This window comes from Pseudophryne corroboree, chromosome 10, assembly GCF_028390025.1.
Source record: "Pseudophryne corroboree isolate aPseCor3 chromosome 10, aPseCor3.hap2, whole genome shotgun sequence".
Lineage (NCBI taxonomy): Eukaryota > Metazoa > Chordata > Amphibia > Anura > Myobatrachidae > Pseudophryne > Pseudophryne corroboree.
The window spans coordinates 265,624,568-265,636,688 of NC_086453.1; the positions used below are offsets into that span (position 1 = coordinate 265,624,568).

Consider the following 12,121-nt stretch of genomic DNA (forward strand, 5'->3'; position numbering starts at 1 on the left):
TTGGTTAGGGCCGGCTCTGGCTGTGGGGGGTGGTTGGTTAGGGTTAGGCACCCCGGGGAGGATTAAGGTTAGGCTTAGGCTGCGGGGGAAGAAAGGTTAGGGTTAGGCTGCGGGCAGGGAGGGATAGGGAGGAAGGGTATACATACTTACCCGACCCACGGGATTCTTTGTTTCGGGATGCCGGTGTTGGTCATATGACTGCCTGCGACCCTTCAGCCAGGATATCATATGCATCCCGCTAGGGCATTGAGGGTGCTTGTAGGCTAATAAGATTGCACCTTTAGGGAAGAGAAGGAGCTTAACTCCTGAGGGTATATGCTTATAAATTATTTCCGGGATAATTTGTTCTGTCGTTATATTTAGTGGTCAGTACACTGCTATGTCCCGAAAGTATATCCCATGAAAACATTTGTAATCCCAAACTTTAATTTTTCTACTGTAAACCATGAAGGTAAAAATACATGGTCCAGTTTTGCCCTAATACTGCAGTAGACAACAGCTAAAGTAAAGTATTATTTATGTAACCCCTAATACACCCTTCAGATATGCGAGCCGGGATGTTTCAGAGTCTAAAAGCCGGCAAACTCCAGGGTCTCATCCCGACCCTTAGTCCCAGGTAGTCTGCATTTACACATACAGAAATCCCAGTTTGATGCTGTTCATATGCAAAAACCCGACATTTAGCTGCATGTGTGAAAGTGGTATTAGACAGATGTAGTGCCTGCCCCATTTTTGTGACCAGGTCAAAAAGCTGAAACTGCAGTCTATTAAGCTGCTGTGACATCAGTTCGTACCTTATTACATTGGAGGTCGTCATGTTGGTGCAGTGTGTGAAAAGTCATGGCCACATTTATGACACGGGGCGTGGTCATACCCCTGAGGAGAACACTTTTTTGGTGCTGTTTTGAAAGCTACAATCTGCCTTGGTGCCCACACTCAGGATTTGGCAAGTGCCAATTGAAGCTGACTAGATAGCGGCAGCTTCAGTCAATCACCTGGCTAAGTGCTACTTTGGTACAAAATTATCCAACTCTGCCATGATCACACGCAGAATACATACAGATTTTGAGTTTTACATTTGCTTGGTGTTTAAAGCCTCTTCTGTGTTCCAGGTTACCATGCACCATTAGATCTCTATCCTGAGTTCTACCGACTTGCCAAAGACCCATCTGTTCACACTGTGCCAGAGAGCAAGACCGTAAACGTGTGTGTGGGGAAAGAATGGTATAGATTTCCCAGTAATTTCCTTCTACCAGACAAGTGAGTGCCATAAATAAGTCCTTTATTCTGTACACAGTGTGCCTACAGCTACATGAAACATATCCATATGGTACAGATGTGTCGTCCTACATTACTGCTGCAGTTGCACCAAACATCCCTTCTCGCCACGCCAGGTCCCTTTTTTGCATCTTTTTCACTCAAATATGTATCTTAGTCGCTGTGCTACGTGACAAAACTGCTTCACAACACTGATTAGTTTGATATGCAACACTTGTAAATCTGTGTGCGATCTCGACACGGCTCACTTGTGCCAGGCATCTCGCGCCTAAGTGTATGAGGACACATCTGCACACAAGAGAAAGTCAATGTACTCTTTCTGGAGGCCAAGGTCAGTATGTGACTGTCTCCTGAAATCAGACCTTTTTTTTTTTGTTTGTTTGCTACTCCATAGAGATCTTTTATTTATCCAACCATTAATGTTCAAATTTAATTTGTATCTAAAAAGTTGAACAGAAACACAGTAGATATACATTAAGTAGACATGCTCCATAACCAGAGGCGATTTCTACTTCCTGTCCAGACCAGCTTTTGTTTCCTACATAGGGATGGCCATCGGTGTGTTCGCCATCGATGGTGAAACTGTGAGTGACCATCGAGGGTCACTAACTATGCTGTGGGAGACCATCGATGGATTCACTCATCGATGGCCATCCCTGTTATTTCTGTGAATGACCCACGGGCCAATCACAGACCGAGGACGGGGCTTCACTGGTGCTAGGGCCGGAACTATGCTCCGTGTCCCAGCATCTTTAAAAAAAACTTGTTTAGGCTAAGCCAACGATGGAGAGAAACCATCTGGTTCTCTCCCATCGATGGCAAAACTATTTGACATCAGCCTTAAACCATCGATGATTAGGAATAATCGATGGTCGATGGCCATCCCTATTCCTACATGCATCAGTTTCCATAGGAATAACTTCCTGTGGTGTAGCCAAGCAAACTTTATGTTACAGATGGCTGTCTTTTGGTTGTATATTGGAATATTTATATCATGGGGTATATATAAGGGGGAAAATAGTGACTAATGACTAGAAAATTACTTGCACTTATATAATTCTTCAATAAAACTATAATAATAATGTTTTTAGATAATAAGTGCAACCCCAGAAATGTGTCCAGATGAGTCTGGTGATTATATATAGGACAATGTGTCCCCCTTCCCCAATATGTTTTGTACAGAAGTACTTATTAAACAAGGGTTGTTAGCCCTGTCTGTGAGGTCGTTTGTTAAGTCATTGCACAGCAAACAGAGCTCATTATCATACAAGAAATATGTAAATATATGGTTGTCTTTGCAGAATCACGGAAAATAAAATAAATCCTATATGAATAAGTGTGTATTCATTTGATTATGGTTATAAAATCAGTCAGTCAACAAAGTTAAATTAAGAGTCACAATCTGCCAAGTTAATTGGAAATTGGTTAATTTGCTTGCTCTTTCCCTTAACCACTTACAGTAGGCCAGAATTCAATTAGCCGCGGTAATTTAACGTAGCTAATTGATTCACTGGGGGCTGTTCATTTAGCCCCAATACCCAGCATCTATTGAAGGTTTGGTTCAGGCGAATCCTAATCTGCGATAGGTACTCTGTTTTACCTGGAATAAGTGCTGCAAAAGTACATTGACTCGTAGTTTATCGCGAGACCTGTGTATTTTCACACAAAAAATGGCTGGTTTTCATGTGGGATAATTGATTAGGGATGATAAAAAAAAAATCAAAATACCCCTGTATTTCATGGCTGCAGCACTGTCGTGGCTAATTGAATCCCCCTCCCCCAAATGACTAATATTTTTTTCAAAAATATCCCTAAAATTGACCATTTTTGAAATTTTATTTTATATTCTTTTTATTATCAAATTATGTAAATAATAGCTATTTAAACCTGATTCAGCAATCAAGGTTATAAAGTTATTTCTCTTATGTCCTAGAGGATGCTGGGGTCCACATTAGTACCATGGGGTATAGACAGGTCCACTAGGAGCCTTGGGCACTTTAAGAAATCAGTAGTGTGCACTGGCTCCTCCCTCTATGCCCTTCCTACCAGTCTCAGTTTAGAATATGTGCCCGGAGGAGTCGGTCACGTTTGGGAAGCTCCTGAAAAGTTTTCTGCGTTTATTTTCTATTTTTTGTTTTCAGGCAGGTCTGGTTGGCAACAGACTGCCTGCTTTGTGGGACTTAGGGGGGGAAACGTCCCAACCTCCTTAGGGTTAATGGTCCCGTTCCCCGCTGACAGGACACTGAGCTCCTGAGGGTCCTATTCGCAAGCCCCACCATGGCGAGTGTACAGACCCGCAGCACGGTGCCTCCCCTAATAGAGCCAGAAGTAAGCAGAGTGGTGAGTAGGTGGCCGGCGTCCCAGTTAGCGGGTCTCCGGTTGTAATGGCGGCACAAGGGTAGGAGCGCAGCGCTGACAAGCAGGCTGTGGCTCCAGGCTTCAGAAACATGCATGGTGCTGCGTGGTCCGCTGTAAGGGGCAAGCTGAAGCCATAACTATTAATACCCACACTGGCATACATCTTACAGTGGTTTCAACCCACTGTAGAGCAGAAATATTACCTCAGCCAGTATAAAAAATGGGAAGACCGCGCCCCATTAAGGGGGCGGGGCTTCACTATGAGCGGATCCAGCAGCTGACCAGCGCCATTTTCCCTCTGCAGCTATACACAGACAGGCTGGCAAGAAAGCTCTGCTTCTCCACAAAGACTCCAGATCACCTAAGCGGTACCATGGGGTCATAGCAAGGGGGGGAGCAATAATAGAATACTAAGCCCCTATTAAGGGGGATTAGTTTGCAACCCAGCTAAACTTGGAAGTTAGCTATAGGGGCGCGGTGTGGATGGCTCCATCATACTCTGTGTTTCTGTAAGGGGCTCTGTGTGGGTTAACTGTGCTTTTAACCTATTGTCCTGTGTGTGGAGGTTCTTTCACATTTAACTATGTCAAAGGAGTGTGTCTCATGCACGGCAGAGTATTTTTCTCACTCAGGGGGATCACTGCAGTGTACTCAGGATAGTACACATTCTCAGGCTAGTGGATCTGAACCACAGTTATTTTTAGAAGGGCTGATAATCTTAAATCAAAATTGGTGACTAGCCACTATGAAGGTAAAAAGGCTGTAAATATTGACACAAACTGGCTGCCACAAAAACCTAGTGGATTTCACAGGTGTGGTAAATTAGACTGTTTATCATGTTTTTACCTCCCTCGTAAAAGTACTGAATTTCAGTCATTTGTGACCAAAGAAAAATTTCAAATAAAAGAATTTATTAATTGTTCATCCACATACGTTATTTATTTATTAACGTGTGTTTGTGGCAGACAATATGTAGGTCGCACTACACGAACCATGCATGTGCGGTTTATGGAACATAGGCGTAATGTGAGAAAAAATGCACAGCATCCAGTATCGAATCATATAAATCGATGTTGTAAAGGTAGATTTGAAGGTGTGACCATGCTAGCTATAGAACAAATTGCATCAACTAAACGGGGGGGAAATAGATATGGGTCATTATGTAGACGTGAAGCATACTGGATTTTCCAACTCGATACAATGATGCCGAATGGATTAAATGACACTGTCGAATTGAATGGGGTTTAGTGTAAATCAGGATGTAAGAGTTTAATGTGGTACATCAGTTCCCATCACTGTACAGATTTCTAAGTCAAAATAGGACTACCGGCCATGAGGATTTAAGGATGTGTGTTCACCGTGTGCAGTATTTATTACAACAATACTCAATCAAGTTGGTTAAATTAAAACTTTACAAGTTCATAATCCAATGTATAATAAATATTATCATAAGTACAATTAATTACAAAAAAGGATAGTAGAAGCTAAATATATTAAATACTGAGAATTTAAATTAATATGTATAATTATTGATCAATATTAGTATGAAATTATAGGAAATACAAATTGATGAGTATTATGTATTATTGACGGAGAAAGTTTAATGAGAATATTAAATATTTGGGGTTATTCTAAAAGTCATATTTTAATTGATAAATTGTTTTGTTAGAATTATGTGTTTAATTATGCATATATATATAAAACTGTCGGGTGACTCCACTAATTAAGGATAATCCCCGTATTGCTATGTTACATCATAATGCAATTCAAATTTGGATGGAATAATTGGTTGACATTTAAAAAGATCTTTGGTTCAGGACGAGATCCCAGGCTGTGATTTGCGGCACATAATGTGGAACCATAAAGAGGTCTGACACGCAACGTATCACGTGTCAATCAATGAAACAGGAAGACGGAGAGACGGACCTGGCTTATAAGCCAGGTAAAGATCGAGAGGCTCTATACACACTGAGGAAGCCGCCGAGGATACAGGAAGGCGGAGAAACGCGTATGTGAAGAAACAAGTGAGTTACAGCCGGCCGGCTTATTTAAATATTCCAGGAACCGCCTGCTGCCTTAATACATCTATTGTCTCAGTACCCGGTTGTCCGGACCCCAGTGCTAAGGGGGAATAAGGAGGGCTCTCCTACATCTGAGCAAAGACCACATTACAACATAGAGGTTGGTGCGGCACCTGGGGCTAAAGGGAGGATCATAATATCAGCTCAATACAAACAGCTGTAAGATATGTCGTTGTACTGATATATGGACATCCTGTCACTTGAACTCCCTCACATTTCATACAGAGACTGCCATCATATTTTGTTGCCTAAAGGAAGGACAAAGTGTATAACACCTGTCCAAACATTGTGTTGTCATCTGCGTTTTCAGGAAAGCCTGCAACGATTTAATAATCAAGGTAGCAATTCACCAAATCCTTTTCCTTAATTAAACGGACAGTATTAGGCAATCTACAGCGCAGGGACGCCTGCCAAGTCCTAACTGTTACTAAAGTAGTGTTCTCTTAATTAGTGGAGTACACCCGTTTGTGCACAAATATATATTTACAGGAGAGAATTTCTCGCTGTGTATAACAGTTATGCATTTTATACATATTAATTGTTTCATGTATTGATTGTATAAAACAAGAAATCCGGCCGGTAATTGTATAATCATATAATTCTTTTATTTTCATTTGTATTTCTATTCAATTTTATAGCAATATAATTAATTAAAAAAAAGTTTTAATTAAATGCTAAGCGCTGTTTCAAATCGTTTTGTCTTGTTAATTAATTGGTGGCTTACGAACCAGGCCCCAGGAACGTGCGGCTAGCATTTTTATTCAAACATTAGCGCCCAATTTTGTGTTGGATCTGAACCTGTATGGTTAGATTCATTGAAAGGGATGATCTGGAATATTTCCCATAAATTATCCCAAAATGAGAAGGAGATGCAATACTTAAGACAGTCTGTAGATGACCAGATGAATAGAGATTCAGTGGCCATTCCAACGTCTCAGACCCCTGCCATTTGTCCACAAAAGCGTACACTGGCCCAAATCCTGCAGACTCATACTAATGATGATGTATCAGATGATGATGATGTATCAGACGTTGAGGAGGGTGAGGTGTACTCGGGAGGGGAGATGCAACTTTGTCACAGGGAATACAGGCCCTGATAGAAGCTATTAGAGATGTCCTGCACATTCCTGACAAAGCGACAGAGGGTGAGGAGAAATCATATTTTAATGTACAAAAGAAATCCTCTGCTACTTTCCCTGCATCTAAGGAATTAAATTCCCTATTTGAAGAAACGTGGGTTAATCCTGACAAGAAGTTTCAGATCCCTAAAAGGTTACTGACATCCTTCCCTGTTCCTCAGAACGACAGTAAAAAATGGGAAAAACCCACCGATTGTTGACGCATCAGTATCTAGATTGTCCCGTAAGATAGTCTTACCGGTCCCTGGGGCAGCCTACTTAAAGGATGCGGCTGACCGCAAGATTGAGATCACTCTCAAGTCTGTATACACCACTGCGGGGGTGGGCCAGAGACCCACTCTAGCTTGTGCTTGGATCACTAGGGCCATTGCAAAAACCTAATTGAGGGGTTAGATTCCTTACCAAGAGGTGAGATACTTTTATTCCTGCACTATATACAGGACTCTGCAAATTTTATGGTGGAAGCCATAAAAGAAATCGGATTGCTCAATGCACGCACCACGGCCATGGCAGTGTCTACACGCAGGGGCCTATGGCTATGTCAGTGAACGGCAGATGCGGATTCCAGATAGGGGGTAGAAAGCCTACCTTTCACAGGCAAGGCCTTATTTGGTGACAAACTGGATATGTGGATTTCCAAGGCTATGGCGGTTAAGTCCACATATCTTCCTTCCGCAGACCCCGATCTAGGAAGGCCTATTCTGCTCCGACTGTGCAGTCCTTTCAGACAGCAAAATTTTAAAATAAAGCCAAGGGTTCTTCTACAGCCTTCAAAGGCAATAGAGGTAAACCCAGAAAACAAGCAACTGCAGTTTCACATGAACAGAACTCCGGTTCTGCTTCCCCCAAGCCTTCAGCATGACAGTGGACCTCTCTGCCTGGAAGACAGGCAGGTGGGAGCCCGGTTAAAACATTCCAGTCACGTATGGTCAACATCATGCCAGGATCACTGGGTCAAAGAGCTCATTGCCCAGGGATACAGACTGGAGTTTCAGGACCTCCCACCTCACAGATTCTTCAAGTCAGGCTTATCAGCTTCTCAGGAGGCAAGTATAAATTGACAGGATGCCATTCAAAAACTGATACAGACTCAGTCATTGTTCCAGTTTCACCTCAGTTACGGAACAGAGGGTATTATTCCAACCTGTTTGTGGTACCGAAACCGGATGGTTCGGTGAGACCCATTTTAAACCTCAAGTCGTTGAACCTGTATTTACGGGTGTTCAAATTCAAGATGGAGTCTCTGAGAGTAGTGATCTCGAGACTGGCGGAAGAGGAATTATTGGTGTCTCTAGATATCAAGGATGCATACCTTCATATCCTGATCTGGCCGCCTCATCAGGCTTATCTCAGGTTTGCCTTACAGGACTGTCACTACCAGTTCCAGGCTCTGCCTTTTGGCCCCTCCACGGCTCCGAGGGTGTTCACCAAGGTAATGGAGATGATGTTCCTCCTCCGCAAACGCGGAGTGAACATAATTTCGTACCTGATAAAAGCACCATCCAGGGAGCAGTTGTTGAACAGCATTGCCCTCTCAACTCCGCTTCTCTGGGATCACGAGTGGATTCTGAACTTACCGAAATCTCACCTGCAACCAACACTGAGGCTTCCGTTCTTGGGGATGATACTGGATACGGTAGTACAGAAGGTATTCCTTCCATTGGAGAAGGAAGTGGTGATCCAGTCGATGGTGCAGGATGTTCTCAAACCAACCCCGATATCGGTGCATATCTGCATTCGCCTTCTGGGAAAGATGGTAGCCGCTTACAGGGCACTGCAGTACGGAAGGTTTCACGCCAGACCCTTCTAGCTGGACCTGTTGGACAAATGGTCCGGATCGCATCTCCATATGCACCAGAGGATTCATCTATCGCCAAAAGCCAGTATTTCTCTGCTGTGGTGGCTCCAGATTTCTCACCTGACCGAGGGCCGGCGGTTCGGGATTCAAAATTGGATTCTGTTAACCACAGATGCAAGCCTCAGAGGTTGGGGAGCAGTCACCCAGGGGGAACACTTCCAAGGAAAATGGTCAAGTCAGGAAACCATACTTCCAATCAACATTCTGAAACTAAGGGCCATAAACAATGCCCTTCTACAGGCAGCACATTTTCTTCAAGATCAGGTTATCCAGGTTCAGTCGGAGAGTGTGACGGCAGTAACGTACATAAACCGACAGGGCGGAAAGAAGAACAGAGCAGCAATGTCAGAGGTAACACGGATTCTCCTCTGGGCAGAAAGACACGCTGTGGCGTTGTCTGCGATCTTCATTCCGGGAGTACACAACTGGGAAGCAGATTTCCTCGGCAGATACGACCTCTACCCAGGAGAGTGGGCCCTTCACCCGGAGGTGTTCGGGCGCGTGACACGTCACTGGGGAACTCCACAAATCGACATGATGGCCTCTCATCTCAACAAGAAACTTAGACGGTATTGTTCCAGGTCGAGAGACCCACAGGCAGTGGTGTTGGATGCTGTGGTGGCTCCATGGGCCTACCAAATGGTGTATGTGTTTCCATCACTTCCACTGATCCCAAGAATTCTCAAAAGAATAAAAAGGGAAAAGGTTCAGGCAATTCTCATTGCTCCAGATTGGCCAAGAAGGGCTTGGCACGTTGATCTAATAGACAGGCTTCTGGAGGATCTGTGGCCTCTACCTCTCCAAGAAGATTTTCTGAAACAGGGGCCATTCGTCTATCAAAACTTACCGCGGCTACGTTTGACGGCATAGAGGTTGAGTGTCAAACTTTAACCCAGAAAGGAATTTCGGACAGGGTAATTCCTACCCTGATCCAAGCCAAAAAAGGGGTAACGTCTAAACATTACCACCGTATTTGGAGAAAATATGTGTGAAAACAGAAATATTCCTGCGGTGGAATTTCAACTGGGTCGGTTTCTGCTTTTTCTGCTGTCTGGTGTGGATGTGGGCCTACGCCTGGGCTCCATAAAAGTCCAGATTTCGACCTTGTCCGTTTTCATCCAAAAACAGTTGGCTTCCCTTCCTGAGGTTCAGACGTTCTTCAAAGTTGTTCTGCACATTCAGCCGCTCTCTGTGCCTCCCACGGCACCTTGATATCTCAACGTGGTGTTGCGGTTTCTACAATTTGAATGGTTTGAGCCTTTACAGGAGGTTGATGTAAAGTTTCTTACGTGCAAGACAGTCACATTGCTGGCCTTGGCTTTGGCAAAACGTGTGTCTGTCTCACAAGAGCCCCTATTTGATTTTTCATGAAGATAGAGCTAAGCTCAGAACTCATCAGCAATTTCTTCCAAATGTGGTGTCTGTGTTTCACATCAACCAACCTATTGTCGTTCCGGTGCTTACTGACACTTCTTCCACTTTAAAGTCCCTGGATGTAGTGCAGGCTTTGAAAATCTATGTCAAACGGACAGCTCATCACAGAAAATCGGACTCGCTGTTTGTACTCTATGATCCCTATAAAATTGGGTGTCCTGCTTCAAAGCAGTCTATTGCTCGCTGGATCAAGCTTACTATCCAGCATGCTTACTCTATGGCAAGTTTGACGGTTCCTAGATCTATCTGTACATGGCCACTCTATTAGGTCAGTGGGTTCTTCCTGGACGGCTGCCCGGGGTGTCTCGGCCTTACAGCTGTGCCGAGCAGCTGCTTGGTCTGGTACGAACACGTTTGCAAAGTTCTACCAGTTCGATACTTTGGCCTCTGAGGACCTTCAGTTTGGTCAATCGGTTCTGCAGGGACTTCAGCACTCTCCCACCCGGTTTGGGAGCTATGGTACATCCCCATGGTACTAATGTGGACCCCAGCATCGTCTAGGACGTAAGAGAAAATAAGAGAAAATAGGATTTTAATTACCTACCAGTAAATCCTTTTCACGTAGTCTGTAGAGGATACTGGGCAGCCGCCCGGTCTTCGTTCTTCCTGCACTGTTATTTGGTCAAGTAATGTTGGTTCGGCCGTTGCTGTTCCTGTTTCAAGGCTAGCTTGGCTTTCCTCTTGTTTGTGTGTGCTGGTTCGGAATCTCACCACTATCCTTTTATATCCTTCTCTCAAAGTATGTGCGTCTCCTTGGGCACAGTTTCCTAGACTGAGTCTGGTAGGAGGGGCATAGAGGGAGGAGCCAGTGCACACTATTGATTTCTTAAAGTGCCCAAGGCTCCTAGTGGACCCATCCATACCCCCATGGTACTAATGTGGACCCCAGTATCCTCTATGGACTACGAGAAAAGAATTTACCAGTAGGTAATTAAAATCCTATTTTTATACACAATTTGATCATTAAAAAAAAAACAATTTTGGGGACATACCTGGAATATCCTGTCAGGATTCCAAACACAGTCTAAATAGAGAGAAGTGGATCCATCCATTGCTGCCCTGAGCACTGTGAGGTCGCACTGCAGGAAAACTGTCTTCCTGCATCCATAGCTGCAATCCTCATGCTGTGCCCAGGGTGGGAGGGGAGGGCTGCGGGGGATCGAAGGGTGCAGCGTGGTCGGCACTGCCTCCTGAGCCCTACTGCCGCTGGTAGATTACCTTTCAGTATCTGACAGTTTACGGTCATTAGGTCGACAGTCATTAGGTCGACAGTCATTAGGTCAACCACTTTTGGTCGACATGAACAAGGTCGACATGGAAAAAGGTTGACATGAGTTTTTCACTTTTTTTTCATGTTTTGAACTTTTTCATACTTTACGATCCACATAGACTACAATTGGGAATGGTAACCTGTGCCGAGCGCAGCGGGGACACGGTGCACTAATTGGGGTTCCCCGTCACTTTACGAAGAAAACAACACCACAAAAAGTAGAAAATCTCACATCGACCTTTTCCATGTCGACCTAATGACCATGTCTACCTAATGCGTGTCGACCTAGTCACCCTGTCGACCTAATGCATGTTGACCAATAGTGGTTGACCTAATGACTGTTGACCTAATGACCCATACCCGTATCTGACACAGTCGCATCATATGCAACCATATCAGGGAAAGCCCGACTTGGCAACCACACCAGCCAAGGGATTAAGTAAAAAATGGATCAGCTCTGAACAGGGCAGACCCAAAGTACCCTCTGAGAATGGTTGCAAAATCAGTTTTAATAGTGTAAGTTGGCAGGGCCGCCATGAGAAATGTTGTGTCCCTGTAATGAGTGGATATGGACAAGCCGTGTTGTTAATGTCAGGCTCCAAACTGTAGAATCTTAACTAGGCCCAGTACTTTCTACCCTCCCCCATGGCGACCCTGTAAGTTGTTTATATTTGAATGAAAAATATACCCAATCAAGAATAAG

At 44.0% G+C, this 12,121-nt stretch overlaps 1 protein-coding gene across 6 annotated transcripts in view; it reads left to right on the forward strand.

Annotated features, from left to right (window-relative positions):
- Nucleotides 1-12,121, forward strand: part of ALG9 (ALG9 alpha-1,2-mannosyltransferase) — a 579,895-nt gene that overhangs the window by 345,817 nt on the left and 221,957 nt on the right. For all 6 annotated transcript variants that reach the window (XM_063943252.1, XM_063943251.1, XM_063943255.1 and 3 more), the window contains exon 12: nucleotides 1,113-1,260. In XM_063943252.1, the coding sequence (XP_063799322.1) occupies nucleotides 1,113-1,260 (148 nt within the window). The remainder of the gene's footprint in view (nucleotides 1-1,112; nucleotides 1,261-12,121) is intronic.